This window comes from Passer domesticus, chromosome 5 (assembly GCF_036417665.1).
Source record: "Passer domesticus isolate bPasDom1 chromosome 5, bPasDom1.hap1, whole genome shotgun sequence".
Classification (NCBI taxonomy): domain Eukaryota; kingdom Metazoa; phylum Chordata; class Aves; order Passeriformes; family Passeridae; genus Passer; species Passer domesticus.
In genome coordinates this window covers 38,107,191-38,130,344 of record NC_087478.1, presented here as the reverse complement: position 1 = coordinate 38,130,344, position 23,154 = coordinate 38,107,191, and the positions used below count along the sequence as shown (strand labels likewise).

General features: G+C 37.3%; 2 protein-coding genes across 7 annotated transcripts in view; one reads left to right on the top strand and one right to left on the bottom strand.

Moving 5' to 3' along the window:
- ACSS3 (acyl-CoA synthetase short chain family member 3) overlaps window positions 1-23,154 on the bottom strand; it is a 105,555-nt gene that overhangs the window by 11,101 nt on the left and 71,300 nt on the right. The window contains exons 16-18 of one of the 3 annotated variants that reach the window (XR_010362148.1): window positions 12,959-13,084; window positions 5,516-5,622; window positions 3,812-5,300 (exon numbers count right to left, since the gene is read on the bottom strand). Coding sequence is in view for 1 of the 3 variants with exons in the window: in XM_064419619.1 (XP_064275689.1) it covers window positions 12,998-13,084 (87 nt within the window). In the remaining 2 variants the exon portion in view is untranslated. Of the gene's footprint in view, window positions 1-3,811; window positions 5,301-5,515; window positions 5,623-9,002; window positions 13,085-23,154 lie in introns of those variants that run through there. The other 2 variants (XR_010362149.1, XM_064419619.1) reach the window with 2 other exon arrangements.
- The window catches only part of PPFIA2 (PTPRF interacting protein alpha 2), a 284,919-nt gene that overhangs the window by 260,005 nt on the left and 1,760 nt on the right, over window positions 1-23,154 (top strand). For all 4 annotated transcript variants that reach the window (XM_064419615.1, XM_064419614.1, XM_064419617.1 and 1 more), the window contains 10 exons: window positions 5,047-5,128; window positions 8,809-9,009; window positions 11,032-11,094; window positions 12,466-12,495; window positions 13,879-14,054; window positions 14,895-14,992; window positions 16,738-16,913; window positions 17,008-17,076; window positions 18,012-18,171; window positions 19,736-19,828. In XM_064419615.1, coding sequence (XP_064275685.1) covers window positions 5,047-5,128; window positions 8,809-9,009; window positions 11,032-11,094; window positions 12,466-12,495; window positions 13,879-14,054; window positions 14,895-14,992; window positions 16,738-16,913; window positions 17,008-17,076; window positions 18,012-18,171; window positions 19,736-19,794 — 1,114 coding nt within the window. In that variant the 3' untranslated portion in view covers window positions 19,795-19,828. The remainder of the gene's footprint in view (window positions 1-5,046; window positions 5,129-8,808; window positions 9,010-11,031; window positions 11,095-12,465; window positions 12,496-13,878; window positions 14,055-14,894; window positions 14,993-16,737; window positions 16,914-17,007; window positions 17,077-18,011; window positions 18,172-19,735; window positions 19,829-23,154) is intronic.

Sequence of the window (23,154 nt, the reverse complement as noted above, 5' to 3'; positions counted from 1 at the left end):
AAAATCTAATTCCAGTTTAATTCATTAGAAATCCTGTCTCCTGTTTTTTTCAGACTTTGAATGTATGTTAGATTTCAAGTGGCAGATGTGTTTAATCTTACCTTGAAATCATAGGATTACTCAGATAAATGCAGTACATTTGGTCTGTCTTTTCTGTCTGGTTCTTTTCTAGAAACCTATCATGTACAGTACTTTGTTCTAAATGAAACATTTTAATATTGGTGATAACAATAACCATAATAATGTCAGTTCATAATCTGAGGACCTGCTAGGTAAAAACCTCAATCTGTTTTCTGTTTGAGAAAATGTTTGTGACTAAAGGTCATTTCACAATCTAAATTACCCATTCGCCAAATTTTTAAATCAATTCTGTTTGTGTTTTACAAACATGATCAGGCTCTTGACTTCACTGTGACTCCTTTTCAATTTATCTCATATTTATGATTATGTTTTAATTAAGAGACATTATATATTTTATGCAGTATAATATCCCTGAGGTCTTTTCACATGAACCCTATTAGATATCAGAGTAAATCCTATGACTTGCAGAAATATGAAGATCTGTGTTCAAATATTGTTTACGTTTCATCAAGACAATGTCTGGATGTCATGTATTGCACAGAGTGTTTGCATTACGTGTGTGAGAAATCCTTAGCTGTCTTTGCTTGTTTGCTTCATGGGGGGCAGCCTTGTCTTCATGAAGAAAATTGAATGCCATTGAATTCACACTTTAAGTCAAGATAGCATTAACTTCCTATACTAATTCTATTTAAAGATTATTAATGTTTTTAATAAAGTTCATTGGGCTTTATGCAATGAATTGATGACAGCTGCTGATACAGAGCTAGAAGTTCCCTGGTACAAGAGTATGCACATGAAGTAGATTTGCAGGACAGTAACATAATTTCACACATTTTGTCTGCCTTCCTATTGCTTCCATGTACTTATCCTGTCCAAGGGATTTTTGAAGCATTCAGAAGTCCCCATGTTATAAGACAGTTGTGCTCTCAGGTTTTTGGGTTGATCTGGGCAGTTAGTTGTACCTGGCTGTGAATGTGTGGTGCTGAGGCAAATGGCCCAGTGTCAACAGTGTCCTTAGCAAGTCATTTTGGGGAGGATTAAACATCAGGAGTCAGTGCTAGGGAGACAACTCTGCTTCTCCAACACACAGCTTCACAACACAACTTGACATTATGTGACTTTTCTTTACTGTCTTCAATAAAAATGTGAAAACAGCCCACTTTATGTGGCATTCCGTAAAGCACACAAAGTATTTCTCAGTTTTGTATTGATGTTGAACAGCTGATGTTCATGAATTTTCCAGACTTTTCAAAACCAGGCTCAGAGAAATGATATATTTTAAATAGTATATTCCAGTTATTCCCATAATATCTCCAGGAAGAGAATTTTGTTCTTTAGCAGTAATAATGTTATCTTTAAAAATATGGCTTTAATTTGGAATTCATTCCAGTGGTAGTAAGTGGTTTAAACCCCTATCTGCAAAATAATGTCATTTCTAGTAATGCCTAATTAATGTCAATTTTTCCTTATCAGCTTGTTTTCATATGCTGCCAGAAACCTAAGCAAGCATGGAAATAATGGCATTTTAATTCCCTTCCTCCTCACCAATGCAACATGGACTCATTGTAACATGGAGTATTCTTCTGACAATGTCTGAGGGGAAAATCCCTGCAAAAAGCCTTTTAAATTACTGTCTGTATAATGCTTCTTATGATCCCTCAAACGCTGTATTCGTAATGAAGGCAAGAGGGAGTGATAAGCCCTGGGGTATTTGTCCCTTCCTCCTCCTGTGATCAGTTGTATGTTTTTACAAGGAAAACTGAACTGCAGTTACCAATATTTTGCTTTAGGGTTCTGTTTTTGGGAAGCCAGAGACTATCCTATAAGGACAGCTGTAGATAACATCCTGTCCATTCTAAATTATTGTTCTCTAGTCCAAAACAGGTCACTGGATTAATTTTTCAGGTGATTTGCACAATTGTTCAAAACAGTGCATATTTTTTCCTACATGATACTTTTAACTTAATGAAAGAGTGGACTTTTTTTTTTTAGTGCTAGTTCATATTACTAAAAAATACCCAAAACACACAATTCATTAGAGTTTTCACTGACTGCAAACTAAAGAATGTACCTCTTAGTCAAAAAATAGAAATTCTGGGTTTAGTTTTGGCTTATAAAGGTTCATATTTGAAGGCCTGAAGGTGCAGGTTTCACAGATCTCCTAGTTTGTATTAAGTAGTCAAAGACTAATATTCCAAAAGTAAATTATAATTTCAATAAACTTTAATATTGCAGTGCTGCTCATAAGAATCATCTGAGGAAGAAACTATAAGTTTTTAAGCATTAAATTATTTTTAAAGCAGGAAAATATTATAAAAGTCCTTTTACTATTCTTCTGTATCAATGAGAGATGCACAACCCTTATGATGGCTATAATTCATGTGCACGTCAGAGTAAAGGATTTTTATCTGTATGCTAAAAGTATTTCCAATTCAGAGCAATTTCCTTCTACATGCAAATACTCTTTGGATTATGTTTATCAAACTGAAGGCTTTGGCGACAGCTCTGGGAGACTGTATTGGTTTGAGAATCATTGGAATAATTGTAAGCCTCCACGCCAAGCCTCGGGCTGGTACAGACGTTGCAGTCACAGAAGACTCCCTAGAAATATGTGCTTTGTAATTCCAGTATAAAGGAACTGAGTTTTTCATGGAAGTGAGACCTTAAAGTGCCAATGCCTCTTCTTCAGGCATCAGTTCCTGAAGCCACACAGAGGTTTAACACCAAATCCAAGAGGCCAAGACTTCCTTCCCACTTCCATGTAGTCCAGGTGCTTCTGCTTTCCTGCTCGGAGGAGGAGACCAACACAAGCAAGGAAGGCCAGTGACCCACAAAGCCATGATCTCCTTTTCTACTTAACATGTTAACCTGCTTTTTCAGCTGGGATAATTGAAGAGAGTAGCTCAGACAAAAGAAACTCTGGGATCTGGTTCCTCCAGGGATGGACTCCCAGCTGCAGAAGGGGCTGCTCCCCGGGCTTGGGCTGGTTGTAGGGAGGACTTCATGCAGCCCATGCTCTGCCGAAAGTGGCCAGGTGAGGCAGGGGCATTCCTGAAAGGTTGTGTATCCCTAAGGATGGCCATGCCAGCTCTCAGACCCGGCAGCAGCAGGAGTTCTGCAGCCCCACATCTGAGGGAGGTACAGCACCGCTGTAGCACCTGCAGAACTAGCCCTGAGGGAAGGCTGCAACCTAAATACCTCATCCATAGGTAGCTGGGATGTGGCCAAGTCTGGCCATGCCTTAATTCTGCTCTCCTAAGCAGACAGGTGAATACCTTTCATAGGCATTCACTACTTATCTCCCTGGGAATATGGCATTCCTGCATCTCCATCGGCTGCTGAAGGTAACTGGGTGTTCCTGTACCCAGAGAGCAACTTCTTGTTTTACTGAGAGTTATGCTTTCACAGATATCAAGGATAGCTCCACAGTGGCTTGGGTTATCCAAGTGACAAAGGAAAGGTCTGCTGCAAAGGCTGTGTGGGAGGAGAAGCTGTTATCAATTTCAGTAATGCTGTCAAGTATTTGTAATGTTATGTATTACTACAGCATAAACTCAGAAAATTAAGCAGCTTGCTTTCCATAAATATTCAGAGACAGGGATTTAAACCTGTATGCAAAATCTATTATTTGAGTTCCGTTTTCTGCTAAAGCCAAATTCACTCAGTGTGGCCCCTTGGCAATGCAAAAATCCCCAAAGACTACTCCTTACAAGTAAGATCACTCCATTGCTTTTATCTGCTGTGATTTTATAGTACATTCATTTGAAAGGCTGCTGAGGCGGTGATGAATTGTCAAGGGATAACTGAACCACAAAGGCTGTAGTAATAAAGGAGGACAGGAAAAAAATGAAGCCATAATTCCAAGATTTTCTTGTTATTTGGGAATGTAAGCAAATTTTAATACTACATTAGCATAGTCCTTGTCTAATTTGTTTTTCAGTACAGCTTGTTGCAGAGAGCATTCTTTTGTGTTTTGCTCAGTGGGAGGCAGCTGAAAACATGTTGTTAAATACCAGGGAAAAAAAAGACATTTGAAGGGCTGCTTTTTCTACATCATCACCACAGTGGAAATGTCTGGTGAAATAGCTGAATGTTTTTAATATAGAGCATTTTCCTGGTAGTCTAGCTGACTAGTTTATATGTAACTATACCAAATATTGAATACAGCCATATTAAAAGTATCAATTAAGCTTTGAGAATGATGTTTTACATATACACCAGTTTTAGTCCAGAAAAACTGCAGATACAGGAGCTGTATTGATATTTGATCAACTCAATAGAGAGACATCTATGTACATATACAAAATCGAGAAATCGCATCAATTCTATAATTATAAAAATATGCATCAGTAAACCATATAGAATTCTTTTTTATATAATCAATAATTAAAAACATCCAAACATGGAACTACCAAAGACACAATCAACTCTTAAATAGCCAGAGATGGCATATTTAAGGTACAGAATGCCTGTACTGCACAGACCATTGCAGTGTGCATAGCTGCTACAGCTGGCTTAGTGTTTCAAACACAAACAGCTCTCAGATCCAGCTGCATTACATCCATGCTTAGTTCATGTCTAGAAGTTGCCAGTTCTGGGCCTTACTGAGTCATTCCCAGATCAGAGCTATGTTAGTCTCAGGGGTCCCTCAGTTTTCTCTTCTGTTTCGATACCCCTTTATTATAGGGTGTACTGATTTTTTTATTGCTTTGGCTAAAGAAGAGGCAGAAACCTTACCTTTTATATGTTAGGTGTTTAAAAGGATGTCAGAAAAAATGAAGAATTGGGAATAGATTGAGAGCACATTCAACAGGAGAAAGAGCTGTATTGTTAACTGGTGTGTTCTGTGCTTTTTCTATGCCTGTCATTGTGCTTCACTGTTATTACCCTTCACAAAAAGGCAGTCACATATTTTTGTCCCAACACATAACTCCACATATTTACCATTTCTTGATCCATTTTTAGACATGAACTTCTGGAAGAGGCTCGGAGAAAAGGTTTGCCTTTTGCGCAGTGGGACGGACCAACGGTGGTCGCCTGGCTGGAGGTAAGTGTTGGCCACAACTTGAAAATGTGACTCCCATTTGGAGACTGCTTCTGTGTGCTTGTCCTTACAAATCTTAAAAGAGACTGTTACAGCCTCCTCCTCTCCCCCTGTGCACTGTGCCATCAGCACTACGTGGGTTTTGACACTGGATGGTGTAAATTAGAGACTAGAGCTGAAAAAAGTAAGACAGAATTACACAGCAGGATGAGGACCAGAAAGGCACTTGAATCCCAAAGTTTTTAAATCTTTGAATTACTCAGCCTCTAAATGTCTAGGAACTCTACAGACATTTTATGCAGAATGATGTGCTAATTTTAAATAAATGTGATGAATTTGTAGCTTTCTGCATTTTAAAAACATAATGGGGAAAAAAAGCATTCCTCTCACCATTTTCACCTGCAGTGTAGGAGATCCAGGTTGAAACCTCTGATTTGACAGACAATTCCTTCGTATCTGAACTCCAATGTGCAGAGCGCTGTCCTTTTTTGGAGGACCTAAACAAATGGGTTTTGGAAATCAAGAAGAAAAAACATTCAGCAGAACTGTCATCAATTTTGACAAAGTAATCAATGAGTGTTTTAGGTGAAGGAACTACTAAAAAACCACACACATGCAAGGGGAGAAGGCTGCAGAAAGAAAGTGTTCTTCTACAAATCCACAGTCACTTTTACATGGCAAGGCTGTGACACTTCAGTGCAGATACAAACTCTTTGTTGGCTCAAACTTATTCCTTACTATACCAAGCATCTCCACCTAGTCACAACTTTTCTCCTGCCTGCTCTAGCTGTCATCCATTGATCATCAGTTAGACCTTGTAAAGTTTTCCCCTTCAATAGAAAAAAGAGATCCCTCTCCAAACCTTTGACAGAAATATGCTAGTGAAAAATGAAAGATGAGAAATGAAAGCAGCTAATGTCCCCAAAATTTCTGCTTCACATTGGAATTGCTGAAGGTACCTAATGAAAAATAGAAAATTAAAACTGCAGAAAGTCAATACAAGCATTTGTATATGACCTTGGAAAATAGGATTAAATCCTCATTCCCAAAAAATCTGTTAATATGGAACAGTCCTTAATTTGGTCCCTACTTTGCTTTTTTGTACAATTTTAAGAGTTCTGTAACCAGATTTATGTCAGTCAGAAATAATTAGTATTACAGTAAAGATGGTTTGCTGGAGACATGAACATACAAAAGTCTATAATTTCTGCATACCAATACCCTCATCTTTCAAGGAGATCTGCAGTTTCAAGCAGTTTTTGACAAGTTAAGCCCTACTTTTTTTCCCCTTTGATTCTTTTCTGAAAAAAAGAATGTCTAGGAGAGGGGCTGTAAAGAGAAATGAGGATCTATAAAGTTCTTGGGGAATACGATGACAGTAGCACAGGAGAGCTCAACAAGAAGTTGATGTCACAGTAGTCAGGGCAGATTGAATACTGATGACAAAAAGATATGAGGATAGGAGCAGTGTTTTATTCAGTGAGCATCAGTGCATCAGCAGATGGACACTGTGTATTTCATACTCTCCTAAAGAATAATATGTGTCACTTCAACTGTAGAATAAAGTAAATATTACAGGAGAAAAAATTAAGAAGCATATTGTGAAATTTTCAAACTTTATAGGGCTTTTCAGCCTTAGCATTTATTCTTGTTTGTATGTAGCACATACACAGTTGAGAAATATTTTAAGAATTTTGTGCTTTCTTAACTCTGGAAAAGTATATTGATCTTGATATCTCTAGTCTCTGTCTAGAAAGATTAATAGTCTCAAAAAAGAGAACACAGAAATCAAACATAATTTTCTGCTAGACAGCTATTTTGTTAAAGAATTTACTTGTTTTGTTAAAGAAATCATTTATGTAATGAGCAGCAAACAGTTTAATCTATTTCTGCAGGGTGAATAACTCCCAGTGTTTATGCTTTCCTGCTTTTCAAGTGCATGTGTGAAAAAAATTAATGTTAAAATAAATGAGGTGATGAAATACATTTTAAAGCCATGCATGGTTTTCTCATGCCATTTAAGTGCAGCTGGGTGTTATCTACATAATTTTTGGGTTTTGTGGGTTTTTTTCTTTCATGAAACTTTTTATTTTGTAACAGTTTTTTGGAATCAGATCATGTTTTTAGGTTCAGACTAGCTTTGGATGGATGGTAGTGTGTAATCCCATCAGTGGGAAGGACTTAATCAAACAATGCAGTCATTTCTCAGACTCTGATACTTCAGGACTCAAAGCCTGACTGAGTCTTCTGCAACTTGACAGTCAAGTCTGTTTTCCCTGTGACACAAAAGTGATCTAACAGCTGTCTTTTATGGAAATATTTCCCAGATAAAGTATAAACCTCTTAAGAACCACACACTTCTTCCCCCTACTGTGTCAAGTGAAATGAAAATCCTTTCAATTCATCACTGCTTTCCAGATTTTTTGGTGAATTTCTTCATTTCCTTGACCTTGTGTCCTCCTTTAGTAAGCCTTTATTAAGAGAAAATTAAAAAGACAACCAATGGAATCAGCTAATTCTGCTGGCCTATTTGAGATGCACCTAGCTAGGTCTTTGTTTTCCATATGCTATCCCTAAAATCACAGTGATTATGGCATTCACTGCTTATGTTCTTCTCACAGGCTTTGCTAAGCATGATGTACTTCATAGCATGATTAAAAACCTCACATGTATGATATGAAATAACCTCCTTTGGGAAAAAAGAGCTGTAGACACTGACAGTCATATTAATGAGGCAGCATAACATGAGAAAGCTGAGAAAAACAAGAATTATTCACACTGTAGATCCTCTTACACAGAAAGAACAAGTGATGAAGAAAGGGGCTGTTCCTGGCCTGGGCTAGGAAGACTAACATAAGGAGAACAAAAGCATACAAGTATATATCTTCTAAATCCATAGGTGATGGAGCTGTGCTCACGTTTTGCGGCACCTTCTAACCAGTATTCCTAGCTGGGATGTGACACCATGCCAGACTGTTCCCAAATTTACTGTAAAGTCTGTCCCTGATAGGTTGATTATTTGAACTGGGCTTGATTAATTTCTACTCAAAATATAAAAGCTGAAAAATGTAAGATTGTGTGCCTTGGGTACACCATGTTAAAAAAAGAGAGAGCCATTTTAGTACAAAAGTAAAAAAATTACTTGATTCCTCTTAGATGATTTTCTGTACATAAGATTATCAGGTAGATAACACTGACTTGTGCCAGTACTTGGTCATTAATCCTGGGAAAAAGAGTAGCCCAGGGGATGGAGGCAGCTCTAAAAATAATTCAAAGCATGCCTTGCTTTAAAGTTCAGATTACAGTAAAAGCAAAAAGAATTCACATGAAATCATGGCAATTTCAAAGGTTCTGAAACAATTTTATTAAAGACTATGATATTCATACTCATTTATGTGTGTTACCATGCTTATTCACACTGATAGGTGTCCTGACAATTAATTGCTTATTATTTGTCATTAATTAATTAGTTATTAGTGGTCATGACATCAAGTCTGACAGTTTTAGAAGCTTTTGGATAATGCTCTTGGCACATGATGTGATCCTTGAGGCTGTTCTGTGCAGAGCCAAGAGTTGGACTTGATTGTGCCAGTGGGTCCCTTCCAGCTCAAGATATTCCATGATTGTAATTTCATTTGAGAGATGAAGCAGTGCTTTGGATGAAATGTCCTTTCTCTTGACAGCTCTGGCTAGGGATGCCAGCCTGGTATGTCGCCGCCTGCCGTGCCAACGTGAAGAGTGGAGCTATCATGTCTGCTTTGTCCGATACTGAGATTCAAAGAGAAATTGGAATCAGCAATCCTCTCCATCGCCTAAAACTCCGATTAGCAATCCAGGAGATGGTATCACTGACAAGTCCATCAGCACCTCCAACATCCAGAACAGTGAGTCCTGTTCAGCTAAATTTTTCTTCCCACTTTGCCCTACAGGAGTCTGCAGAAAAACTTTTGTAGTACCAGAGTGGCTCTATGATAACACGCACTTCACAATCAGTGAACTACCTGTTCATCACTTCCTTGATTGTTGGTTGCTGATGTTTTTCTTTTATCAGATTTTTTTTAAGTCATTGTTTTGATTATCCTTGATGTTATCCAAATCAGTATCAAGCATCTTATTTGTAATTTTGCCTTTATTTTTGCCTTTCTCTTCCTTCAAATCATCTGTACCAGCCTAATCAGATTGTGTTTCTCTTTTTTGTTTGTTTGTTCTCTTTCTTTATTTCTTTTTTTGAGGTGGAGGGGAGGCAGGTGTTGGGAGAGGTCATGTAGCAGCACAGCTCTTTTGAGTCTTTTTCCCATTCCCCCTTTTTGCACCCTTCCAAATATTACCTAATACAAGTCAGCTTGCTTTAGGTTCTTCATGCTTTTAAGAGAAGAAGTGATTGGAAGTGTGAAGGGAGTGTCTGGAAAGTGGAAGTGGAGCCTGTGGATTCAGTGAGGAAGGAAGAGAAAGTGGTGGCAGAAAGGAGGGAAGCAAGTAAAGATAAACAGAGATACAAGTCTGAAAGGAAAGAGGAACATATCAAAAAGAGCAAGAAATAGATATGAGGACTGTAAGAATGAATGTGCTATACATAAAAAGTGGGAAAAATAGGCTAAACTGATGAGGACAAAAATAAAACAAGATGGCGAAAGGGAAGTTTTTAAAGCTGAGATATACTGATAGTAATGCAGATGCAAGAAGCAGTGGAGACTAATAAAAAAGAGGCTCGATCAGATGGCAAACGTGGCATAGAAGTGAAGGACAAAGACTACTACTCAAGTGGTGTAACTCAGATTTCTAGTAGAAAGGCAATACTAATGATTAGGTTAATATTTATATTTAGTAATATGTTGTCTTCATTGGATTTATGGAGAATTTTTTGGTGGAAATTAGAATTCAAATTTCCTTGTGAGCTACATAAGCAACTGGGCAACAGCACTAATATTGCTATTGACTGCCCTTTTATCTTCATATTGCTCATGTTCTTTAAATATTGTAGTTCACTGTCTGATACTTCTCTGAAAACAGTTTTGTGTCATTAGCATGGTAATATTATGAATTGTAGAGGATTTTACCAAAGTAAAGCAGTAAAGACTCAATATGATGTTTGAATTACTACACAAAATTAATTTTTATTTTATAAGAGGATATTTCAAAGGATAAAAGCATTTATACTTATGAAGTAAGAAAATATTATGTTCAAGCCAAAACCATTAGGAATACTTTTGCCTTGTTTTTTTTTTTTTTTTAATTCTGCCTGAGTAACTGTGTGCACACAAAGCTGCCCTGCCCTGGAATGTGCATTTCTGAGTCTCCAGTCTTTCTGCTTCCCCTCTTTCTCAGGAAAGGAGGTAATTTATCTCAGATCTCCAGAAAACATAGCACACATTCAGGCTCCCTCCCTGACTCTCCTCATTGTCCTACTAATCATTTGATGAAAAACAATAGGATGAAGATGAATATTTTTAGAAGTGAATTATCTCGACATTTTGATTTACAGAAACATGGGAGAAGTATTCATTATTTAGATTACAATGTGGGCATGTGACTTGTGCAGAATATTTAGGCTGGAAAATCTTTCGGAGCTGAAGCTTACCTGCGCACAGAGCTGTGACATAAAGGTTGCATTTGCCAGTTGTTTATGAAATGCAGCTTTAATTATTATTCTTTCCTTTGTGGCAGTGCTCTGCCAGATTTCATCCCTCAGTTCTAGTTGTAATAGTCCATCACATCTGTTCAGAAGCCGCTAATGCAAGTTACAAACCAAGTTTTCTAAAGTTGTCTCTAGTTGCAGCTCGGTAGAGACAAGAACGTGGTTGTGCTGATGGTGATGCGCTGTTAACTTACAGTGGTGCTGCCTTTCTTCTTTACCACTGCTTACCTAATGTGGATCCCACCTGCCTTCCTGCGGGCCTTGTCTGTAGCCCTCAGGCAATGTTTGGGTGACCCATGAAGAAATGGAAAATCTCGCTGCTCCAGCAAAAACGGTTAGTGATTCCACTTCCACTTAAATGGTTTTATCCAAAAGAGGATAGGCCTGTTCCTGCTTTAACACGGGTGCCACATCTTCTGCAGGATGCACCCAAAGCATGCCATTATAAAGTTGCAGGGAGTAATGAAATTGAATCTAAAGAACAGTTACATAATCTTTCAGCAAAAGAATTGACAAATGGTATTGCCATCACAAAAATTGCGTGACCCTAAAACCAGTATTGGACTTTCAGAGTATAAAACAGTTTCAGTGCCTCTGTGAAACCTCATTTAATGAAATGAAATTGTCATGGTCAAAGGCAATGTTTCCCCTGTAATTTACTCCCTCTTCTTCTAAATGGAGTTTTGTATTTGCTGACATAGAAAGAAATAAGGAAAGGCTTGAGAATGGTGCATTAAACAACTTCATGTTTCCATTAAAACAGAGTCTTTCTTGTCCATACTTGGGTATTAATGATATTTGATTTCAGGTGCATGGAGAGTGTAATTTATTTATTGATTTTTGTCAAACCTCTCCCTTAACACTAAAGTAAGACTTTTTTTTTTTCCATTTGGAATATATGTTATTTTCTGTGTTGCTTGTTAACACATAACTCCATAAACGTGCTTATGAAATATGATGCAATGTTCTAGTGAGATCTCTGAAAAAATTATCTTCAGTATGGCAAATGTTATAGTCAGCCCAATCCATAAATGGTGGGAGAGGTTCTGGAACTAAATTTTGATGCAATAAAGAATTATTTCTTCAAAGTTTATGCTTGTTATAATATTTAAAGTTTTCCCATCAGCAGTAAGGAAGCCAATTCTCATAAATATTTTTTTTAACTGACCTCATTTCCAGTTTTATTATTGTTGGTAAAGGTAAATGCAAATATAACAGCACTGAACTGAGAAGGAGTTGATCCTGTTTAACTGGCCAGCAAGAAAAATATAAAATAAATTTTTTCCATAAAAAATGTTATGTGAAAACCTCCTTTACAATACATTCTCGAGAAGGCATCTTTTTATTGTTAATGTTTCAAAATCAAACTAGAAACAAAAAACTACATCCCTAATGCCCAAATTTTAGGTAAATGTTTGTGTTTTAATTGTGAAACTGTGAAGAATGTTTAAATAATGATGTAAAATTTCACCAAGATATAATGATTTTCTGTCTTGAAAACTCAGCTACATTTTATGGTTTTGGTCTTGTAATTTTCCAGGTAGTTTAGCCCACGACATTGCCACTGGCCAGAGTTATTTTATGCATGCACTTTATGTGTATATTTTCATTTTCATTAACATGCATATGAAAATCACATCTTTTTATAACTGATTTTTATTGTCTTTTTACCTGCTTTACTAATTGCTTCCTGCTGATAATACAGAAAGAGTCTGAAGAAGGCAGTTGGGCTCAGGTATGATCTTTCACATGACATTTTTAAACTGAAAGTTGATAATAATGTGGGTGCATCAATATGCATATGTGACAGTATCTCAATGACTGAACTATTATTTACATATTTTAGAGTTCTTCTCAAATACTGGACAATTTTGTTAGGTAAAGCAGAAATAGGTACATATGTTGTGAATATTTTTCACAAAAGAAATTACTACATTCCAGAGACATATTCTATCTCCCATCTAAAACTGTGTTAAGAGTTTTAGAGAGTAAGAATTTTCCTCACCTTTCAGAATAGGACAATTAAATATGCCATGAATTTGTGAGCTAACTTTTCAAAAACTACACCGAATTTTTTTTAGAACAATTGTATAAGTCATACCCAAATTATCAGTCTACAAATACTACAGTATAATTTATTTAGAACTGACAATTAGCTACATTTTTAAACTTTTTCTCTCTAATATATGCACACTTACATGATCTTGCTATCTTTACTGATGACATTCCTTTTCTCTTCAAAATCTCACAAGAATGAGATGTAAGGGGAGTATATTTTCCCTCATAGATAATAAATCCATCCAGCAATGATCCTGAGCATGATCCTGTTAAGTATAAATTTTGCAATTTCTTAGTTCTCTGTTCTGTTTTGTAATACAAAATAATTAACAAAAGGAAGATGTAAAAATCTATTTTGCATCTTAATAGGGCAAGTCATAAAAATAGCTCCATATGCATGGCATTTTCATATAGTCACCCTAGTGAAATTTTAGCTGAACAATGAAGCCAGGGTACAAATTTCTGGGAGGAACCTGGTTTGCTCCTACCTCAATTAATTTATTGAGCTCTACATATGATGGATTTAGGTTTCAACTGTTCACAGCTGAAAATATCACATTTAAATGTAAGCCTGAGTGCCAAACATTGAAAATTAAATTTTAGTGTCTAAAAAACTTCAGGTGTGTAGCCATGAAGTATCATCAGACTATTTATGAAATTCTTCTCCCCACAAACAGAAACAAGCCTGAGTGGATTACCTGGAGTCATGTTTCAGGGTTTGCCTGGCATAAATATTCTAGGTCGACTGAAATGGAACACACATATTTTGATTGTGTAACAAGTCTGCTTGCATTTAAAACTCAAAATTGAAAAAAATTCCTTAAAACTCATGTAAGAAAACAAGATACAACAGGCAAAACTGCTATCAATATCAAATATCTCACAGTGGCTCCCTCTTCCAGTGTTAAAAAAAAACAAAACCAGAATTGATAATTTTTTTTAAGACATAAATTTTTTTTAAACATGATTTTTTTTGAGACATATTTTGTTTCCAGTCTGTGGTGCAATCTTGAACAAACTCAAGAATTTATTCCCCCTCTCCATTTTTTTCTCTCTGTAGACCCTGGCTTATGGTGATATGAACCATGAATGGATAGGTAACGAATGGCTCCCCAGCCTGGGCTTGCCTCAGTACCGAAGTTATTTCATGGAATGCCTGGTAGATGCAAGGATGTTAGACCATCTGACCAAGAAAGATCTGCGTGTGCACCTAAAAATGGTGGATAGTTTTCATCGGTATGTTGGCAGAAAGACTACACCCGTAAAAATGCTTATATGTCTGCTGTAGTGCTCAGTGCTGCACAGAATCAAAACAATTTCTGTTGTTTTGGTGTAGAAAAACATACAGGAAAGAGAGGGCTGACTGTCAGTAATCTGAATTCAGAGAGATTCCTTTAGTAATAGCAACCACATTGCAATTATGTCTCTAAAAACCAAGATACTGGTACAGATAAATTTTGTAATGAGCAAGGAACCATTAATATATCAATAGACTCTTGACAATACAGAAACAGTAATAATTTAAGTTGTGTGAAGTATCAGAAAGTGCTAGGCTAAGCTTCAAGGCCCTGAGATCTCATAATAATGAAAAGCTATTGTGTGTACCACATAAAAGCTGTTAACAATACAAGCAATTTGACAGTTGTTGGGTTACCTAGGGATATAGCTAGGAAGCTAAATTGGAAATATGGAAATAAAGGCATTTAAACTTTAGGGAGAATGAGGTTTATATGACAAGAAGTGGATTTCTTTTTAATATACTGTCTGATTTGTCACTTTTTAAAAGCCTGATTTGACAAAACATTTCATGGCTCACAAGGGCTGACCTTTTCAGATCTTTTACTTCTTTTAATGCTTTGGGTTTCTTATGCTGAAACAGTTATTCAAACATACTCATTTTGTTTCTTTCCATTTCATTCCTGAAGTCTGCGGAGTTTTTTTACCCTCTGTTCTCCAGATTTCATACACGGGTACTATGAAACACCTCATGTGAAGTGCAGGAAATACATCCTACATATGTTCCCATCTTCAAAATTATCTTTATTAACTCTGTAAATGTTTCTTTTTAAATAACAGAACAAGCTTGCAATATGGAATCATGTGTTTAAAGAGGTTGAATTATGATAGAAAAGAACTGGAAAAGCGAAGAGAAATGAGTCAGCATGAAATAAAAGGTGATAGTTGCTGGGAATGAATACTGGGAATGTTTCTTCTTTTGAAGCTTGACACTGTTAACCCATTGTCATGCCATTTAAGTAAAGCATTTAAGCATGTTCTTTAACCAAAACTAACATAAGTCCATCTTTCTTCAGAACAAATCCTATCTCCTTAAATTAGGCACAGTTAAGTACTTTGCTAAACTGGGGCTCCAATTCTGAATGATGGCTTCACACATACATTTTGCTAAATTGAATTTTGGATATGGATCTTATCTGAACCTCTTTAAGGCTCAGAAGCAGAAGGCCAAACAGTGTTCAGCTCAGTGGGATGTGCTGGGGGCAACACTACAAAATGGGAGCACTCAGGACTTTATGCCCCAGCTTTTGAAAAACTTTGCCTTTGATTTCTTACATCAGAATGTGTAATAGAAAGTGCTGCTTGGAGGGTTGACCACTGAGGCAGTTGATTGGTACATAAGAATAGTTCCTAACAAAACTGGCCTTATTAGATTTCACAGCTGATTCTGAAGAATTTTTTTCTGTGTAAAGCTCTCTAGAGCAGTTGCAGGCTCATTGCATGGTTCTTTTTATATACAAGTATTAGGCTGGCTGGGGATTTTTCAACTATCAGAAATGAATCCTTTGATTCCTTTGAACTTTTCCAGCTCTAGTGACTACAGCAGTTAGCACTTCTCAAGGACAATGCCGATTAGAAGAGATAAAAAAAAAAAAGTTGAAGGGCTACAGTGACAGTGTGCATTTGCTCAAGGCACATCATGGCATGCACAAATGCAAAGACTTTGCCTTGGACATGCAGGCATCAGTGCCAGTCAGCCCAAGTGGAGACTGACATAGGGGAATTGGGTATTGGTCTCAAATTCTAGTGTGGCTTCAGTGCTGGTTCCTTCTAGGACAAGGGTAATAATTCATAGCCTCCTTCACCTTGTCATGCATTGGTCAGTTATTCATGGTCCCAGGTGGGATTTGGTCTCTGCCTGCCACTGTGTTTCAGCTGATCCTGACCCCAAAAAGCAAGATGATCTCAGCCAGGTGATGGAGAAATCCTATTCCCAGGACAGCCACACCAGGTGGACTTGTAAAGGTTCAGAAATAAGCCTCATCACTTAGTAAAGAAAACTCAGTACTATGTCTCCCACTTACAACTCTAAAGATCAGGATAGGTAACTTTTTTCTTCATCTTACAGGCAGGGAAGGATACTTTTTCAGAATAGCTAAATCCTCAAAAATGGTTTCCTAGCTCATTTTGTTGCCTTAGATTTATAGTTGGTATGGACCTTAACAACTCTACCATCTTTCTGTACTAAAAATAGTTTGTCTCTAAAATAGTGAAGTAATCTTTTACTTCATGTTAGCATGTGATAGGTGCTGACACAACTCCTAGAATGTTTAATACAAAACTCACACATGAAGCCTTGAGGAATAGATACTTCTCCAGTGCCTTTGCACTGTAAAATCTTGCCTACAAATTGAAAAGGTATATATAGGAAGTGGGAGGATTTGCATTATGGAGATCCCCTCTGGAAGCACATTTCTCCTTTGGAAACATTATTACTTGAAGATAATTAATCACAGAGTTTTTCAATAGGATGTACTAAATCTATATGAATAGTGCTGGCATTCCTCATGTATGAAATAAAGCAGTAAGATATCCACAGTGCATGCACAACTACACACATGCACCTGTATGATTTGGAAGTTCTCAAGGTATCAGGAGACTGACCTGTGTTGTGTCCTTACAGATGTGCTGGTATGGAGCAATGATCGAGTCATACGCTGGATACAAGCCATTGGCCTCCGAGAATATGCAAATAATATTCTAGAAAGTGGTGTACATGGTTCCCTTATAGCACTGGATGAAAATTTTGACTACAGCAGTTTAGCTTTATTATTACAGATTCCAACACAAAACACACAGGTAAATTTGCTTATTCTACTTCTGGTTAATCTGTACCCATTATTACCTTTTATTCATCTTCAACCATTTTAATTGTTTACTTTGGTATCTCTAGGCACGGCAGATCCTTGAGAGAGAATACAACAACCTTTTAGCACTAGGAACTGAAAGACGACTTGAGGAAGTAATTAATTTTATTTTCAGTACTTATAAAATATCATAGTAAAAAATTAAATTGAATGCATGAAGACATGTTAATTTTCACATTGTTAAAATGAGTCAGTTACAGCTTAAAAATTAGGAATACCCATCAAGGTTTTTAAACTAACCTCAGCTTGGCTACATATTTGTGTCATCTTGGATGCTAAATTTCACACTGCACTCTTACCTTAAGATGAACATTTTCCAGAGATGAAACATGCAGAATGGAGTGGAAGTTTTGCTGGCCAGAGCAGGTGGTGGGGGATGTGTGTGGGTGGGATGCCTGTGCAGTCTATTCTTTAGAACACTTACTCCTTTTTTAAAATTAAAGAAAAAAAGTACATTTTCAGTTTGTTCTTTATTGCTTTTTTTCTTCAAAGTTAATCAATATTAATAGAGTGGGATTTGGGGCAGTAATCTGGGAAGAGGAATCCAGGTAAATCCAACTACGGAAATTATTTATCTTAACATAAGAGTCCAGTGCAAAAATGTTTAAGTCTTGGACATCTGCACATAAGGAGAAATAAAACTTTTAAGGATGTGCTGAAAATGTCAGATGCCTATGAATTCTGTGCATGCACCTGAGTGTTTAATTATTTTTTAGTACTTTATGTAAGCCTCCTAATGCAGTAATAAATCACTTTCTGTCACTGTGTAAGGAAGTTCTATATAACTGATAGTAAAACCCCTTGACTATATCAAGCCAAAGATTTAAGAAGAGTTTTCCACCCCAGCATTTAATATTTCTCATGCTTTTACTTTTACAAGCATGTCTCAAACACATTACAGTGACTGGATGCAGTGCAACAGGGCAGGGTAGTTACGGTGTACATTTGGCAGTGGTAGAGGTAGCACACAGCAGGACGGTTAATCAAAAAGCTTCATGTTGCTTTATCAAATACAACTCTGTGTTGACAGAGCGATGACAAGAACTTCAGGCGCGGCCCCTCCTGGCGACGGCAGTTCCCCCCGCGTGAGGTTCACGGGATCAGCATGATGCCGGGCGCCTCGGAAACGCTGCCGGCCGGATTCCGGCTCACCACCACCTCCGGGCAGTCACGGAAGATGGCGAGTGACGGTACGAGCTCATTTCTGCACTTCCTCTTGGAAAGCACGAGGCTCGGCCTAGCGTGCCAGGTTAACTTTTAACGCATGTCTGTCTCGCACCACCACAATTGTGTTCATTTAACTAGGGTGAAGGTGAATCGAGTCTGGGAGAGTTGAATTAGGAATGGAAAAGGACTGACTTGGCATATTATTGATTTTTTTTCAGGTTTGCTTCAAACTGACAGTGTTTATTTAAAACACAAAAAAATGACCATCTTGCTATCCTACAACTGTAAAGGCAACAATCAGACTGGAATTAATTGACTAACTTTCAACTGAGACTGAATATAATATTTAAGTAAAATTTTCATCCTATTAGCCTCTCTAGCAGGTGGAGTGTTTCAGAGAAAGCAATTAGAAAAGACTATCACCTTTATTTTCCTATCTTACTTTCAAATTAAATAGCTTAGCCTTGACCATCAAATAAATGAAGTTGGTAGCAGTTACCAGCAGACAAGTAGTTAGCAAATGCTGAAATTCAGGCACTAATTGAGTTACTATATACCAGTCCTAATTTTCGCTGGAACTATTTTGATTTTCAAAAGATGCACTAACTCAGAAATTAGCGGAAAATTAACAAGCAGATCATAATTAAAAAGTAAATAAAATTTAAAAATCATTGTAAAAGAGCAAGCAGGGGAAAGAAAAATCATGGTAAGAGAAAGAGGAAAGAAATCCCATCACAGCTCTTTCTTCAGGTATATGGAACATAAAGCCAAGCGTACCTGCCAGTAGTTCTGAGAAATATTAGTATGCAAACTGCCCCATCTAAAATATTGCCATTTATTTAATCATGACAGGATTAAGTTTACAAATAGACTTGACTCAAACTTGTAGAGACTTGGAGAGGTCACATCCTGTAACTTGATAATGAACTTGGTATGAGAGTATTGCCACCTAAATTCCAGTAAAGCCATCTAAATTCCATTAGTTTCTCACCCTTAAAAATAGTACTTTATGGTTGCAGTTACAGATGGAATAATTTACTGTTTGCATCATTGAATGCCACTGACTCCTAGATTCCAAGGCTCGCATTACTGTAGTATATAAGAACCTTATATAAATATTAATGGATTTCATCTTCTAGTCATGGTGCAATGTAGAAGATGATGTTCCCACTTTACAGATGTGGAACTAAGGCAAAAGGCAGATTTAGTGATTTACTTGAGGTCTTCCAGACAGTTAATTCTTGAGCTGGGTATACTGAACTCAGACTTGAAGGGAAGTAATTTTGAAGACCTGTATCTTCATCCAGGATTTGGATTCCTATCTCCCAGCAGTAAGAGCATTAGAAATTACAACAAAATAAAGACAAAATTGAGTTTTAAATCATATTCCCTTCAGACAGATTCCAACAGTGTATCAGCCATGAAGAAGTGCTGAGTTTTGAACTAGACCATGCCCAGATCACATTAGAGAAAGCCACAGAGCAGTTCAACAGCCCCCCTTCCAGTGGTAAACAGACTGATATATTTTACTGATGATTCTAAAGAGGCTCTGGTTTGTTTCCTTTTTTTTTCCTTCCCAATTTGCAGTTGCTTCATCACGACTGCAGAGGTTAGACAGCTCAACAGTTCGCACATACTCATGCTGACAAGGCCTAGCAAAGAAGCCAGCACTGAATTGTTGTGAGTATTCTGTAGGGGCCATCATGAAAGCTCTTTATAACTGTGAACTACACCCCACATTATCCAAGCACAAACCAACATGGAGCAGAGGATGTAACTAAGGACACCCTAGGGTGGTAATTTGGTCATAACTATAGTCTTAAGCTTGGTCCACAGGACACTACCAACCATACTTTGGGGAGAAGGCCCAGGGAATTAACTGATTTCATGAGAACTTGAAAGAGTTCTACTAGGACCTGGAATGGGGGGGCAACACTAGTAAAGCAGAAAAAAATTACTTTTTTTTTTTAATTAAAGCTATGACTCAATTTAGAACATCAGGTAGCTGCATAGACTTACCCATACAGAAAATCTTGAAAATGTATCTATTACAGAGATTCCTGCACTTCTCAAATCATTCAGAACTGAGAAAGAAAGGATAATCTGAGCTGGATGCGACTCTGGATCAAATTTAGTAGTGGAATTCATGTTAAACTTTTCACCATATAACTTCTGAGTGTGGTTATGAATATCACAGAGTCACTTTTCCACAGTTCTGTGGAAATAGTTTTCTATTTTATCCCAGCTTTTGGAAAAAAGTACACACATGATGAGTAGTTACATCAATATGGCACCATTTCATGCTAGTATTTTCTCAGTAAAACAATTTCCATTTAGTAACTTGGGGAATTGCAAGGCAGCTGGAAAAAAAATATTTTAATATTACCAAAACCTCATCAGGCATCAAACATGCTTCAATAGCTGTTGGATATTGTAGGCAAGACATGCAAGGATCTGCAAGCAAGTTGCTGGTTTTTCGTTTTGATTACCAAGACTGGGACAGACTTGGGGCTGTTGAGATTTTACTAACTCTATGTAGGTTCAAAAAATACTTAGTAATAGCAAACGTTAACAGTGGGAAAAGTAGATTGCTCAGGATCCTCCTGATGACATGAGCTTTACTTCATAGATCTTCGAAAGATTGCAAGAGTATAAAATCTTCATCTTACTAAAAATGGGGACTTTTTGAGCCACCCCTGAAAAAATAAGCTTGGGGGGGTGTGGTTATTTGTTGGTTTTGGTTTGGTTTGGCTTTTCTGAAAAAGCAAAGTTTAGCAGCTGAATCTACAAAGATGATGATGAAGCACATAAACTACTGAAATCTTTTTATGTGTATGCATGTGTAGATTTGAGCATGGTCTTGTATCAGTAAGTCGGTGACAGGACTCTCCCAGGGTACAGTGGTGACAGAAATGGAAGGCAGAGATATGAACCTTTTCTCCTATGAGCTTCAGAATCACAATGTTGGAAGCAATAAAACATGACCAAGAAGTTTAAACACCAAGGTATCTCTTAGGCCAACAGCAATGGGACAGGCACTTGACGTGACGTTTGAAGAGTGCAACAAAAGCAGAAATGGAAAACTGATACACTAACAAAAATTAATTTAAGATTATCCAAACCATTTATTCCCACTATATTAAAAATTATCTAAAAAGCAGCAAAGTGCAAACAAAAGTAAAGTAGCAGACTTTTCTAGCACTATATATGTATGGAAGGTATGTATTTTGAGCAAAAAGGTGTGTATATAAAGTTATACAAGCTATACAAGTTAACGTCAATTTCTATTGGAGTATTAGTAGTGTTTCAAGTATCAGTGGTATGTATCACCTCAGAACTTGCTGCTTGTCCACTATTCTACCAATTACATTCTCATCTTAAATGATTGATTGGATATCAAATTTGTATCTACATTGCAAAGGCTAATATATGAGGCTAACTGACAATAATATACTACTATTTCTCTTCTCACTTACCACATACTCGTTTTAAAGAAGGAACAAGATGGTGCGAACTAGAACTTTAGTATATGCACTTACTGTAAGGGCAACTTCAAAATACCATGAGTTCAAGTAATCTTGGATTCCAGTAAGTTATACTAAAAATTAAATCACCATCCCCCCCCCCCCCAAAACCAACCATGCAGGGAAAATATTTCCTTCACTATTATATCAATCTTGAAAATTTAAACAAATTGCCTGCAGCTCAAGAATGAATGCATAAACAGAAACTGCCCATAGAGGGAGATATCAGATTGAAGGGCAACAGAGGAGTTTTCAGAATTTTGCCAGCACAGTTCCTGACTGACAGTTTCTTCATGGAAGGAGTTGATTGATACTTGGATAAAAGGGAAGATTATTCATTACAACAAACCTCCTGAAATTTTCCAGATCCATCTTAGATTGAGACCCAGACTTTTGTAACACCTTGCCTAGACTACATCAGCAGCTGTGATACTCTGCTGAAGTAGCTGCATGCACAGAAGCAGAAACTAAGCAGCAGAGGGGAGGGATAGCTGGATGAGCTACCACACAACAGCGAGATAAGGGAGTATTTCATATAGTAAAAGAGAACATGCCTAGAAAGGGCAGGCCAAAAAGAAAGCAGCAAACAGACTGCACATGAAACAAATGCAAATGGCCTGTGCTTACAGCAGGCTGCAGATTCTGGCATTCTGCTACTCTTATGAGAGTAAGAGACATTCTCTTACAGAGACTGTCAATGGCTTGTGAAAACAGTTTATGCCAACATCAGATTGGTACAACTTTCCAGTGTCTTTATGGTGTATCTTCACAGCAGCTGTGTCGTGTTAATATACTCTCAAATTGCATTTCAGGTGTTTTTTTCTGAGTATTTGTTGAAACCACAGCGAGCTGCCAGAAGCCATGTGCAGACGTTCTCAGAACAGTTATATGAGCTTACTCATCACAGGCCTGTTTTAGTGTACTTGGTACCAGAAATTTAGGAACAATTAAGGCTGCTGGTGCTGGCCATTTAATGTTGCAAAGAAATGTATTACAGAGCACATGGGACCCATCAAGCTTTCTGCTGAGGTGGCTAGATGTGGTGGGCCAGCTGAGCAGCTGCAATGTCTTTATGCAAGCAGTGGATTTGGCACTCACATTATCCAAGCTTTCCCAACACTTTTAACTTCTCAAACACTTGTCATTGCCAAGTCAGAAGGGTCATTCAGATTTCTTGCCACAGGCTGGAGCAATAGAACATATTACTTTAACTTTTATTCTAATGACATACTAAAGGAGATTTGGCAAAACCAGTTACATACTTTACCAGTGAAGTGTTCAAAAGAGGATTTGTAAAAACAAATGGAGAAGCAGCATTCCAAAAAGATATGAATGACAGCTGGAAGCAGCTAGTCCATAGCAAAGAAACCATCACGGTGAAAAAGGTAAATGCTGTCAAGCTGCAGTAAACTAGGAAGAAGAACCACGAAGTACATCAGCAATGTCTGTACACTGAAAATCTGTTTCACATTGTGCCAAACA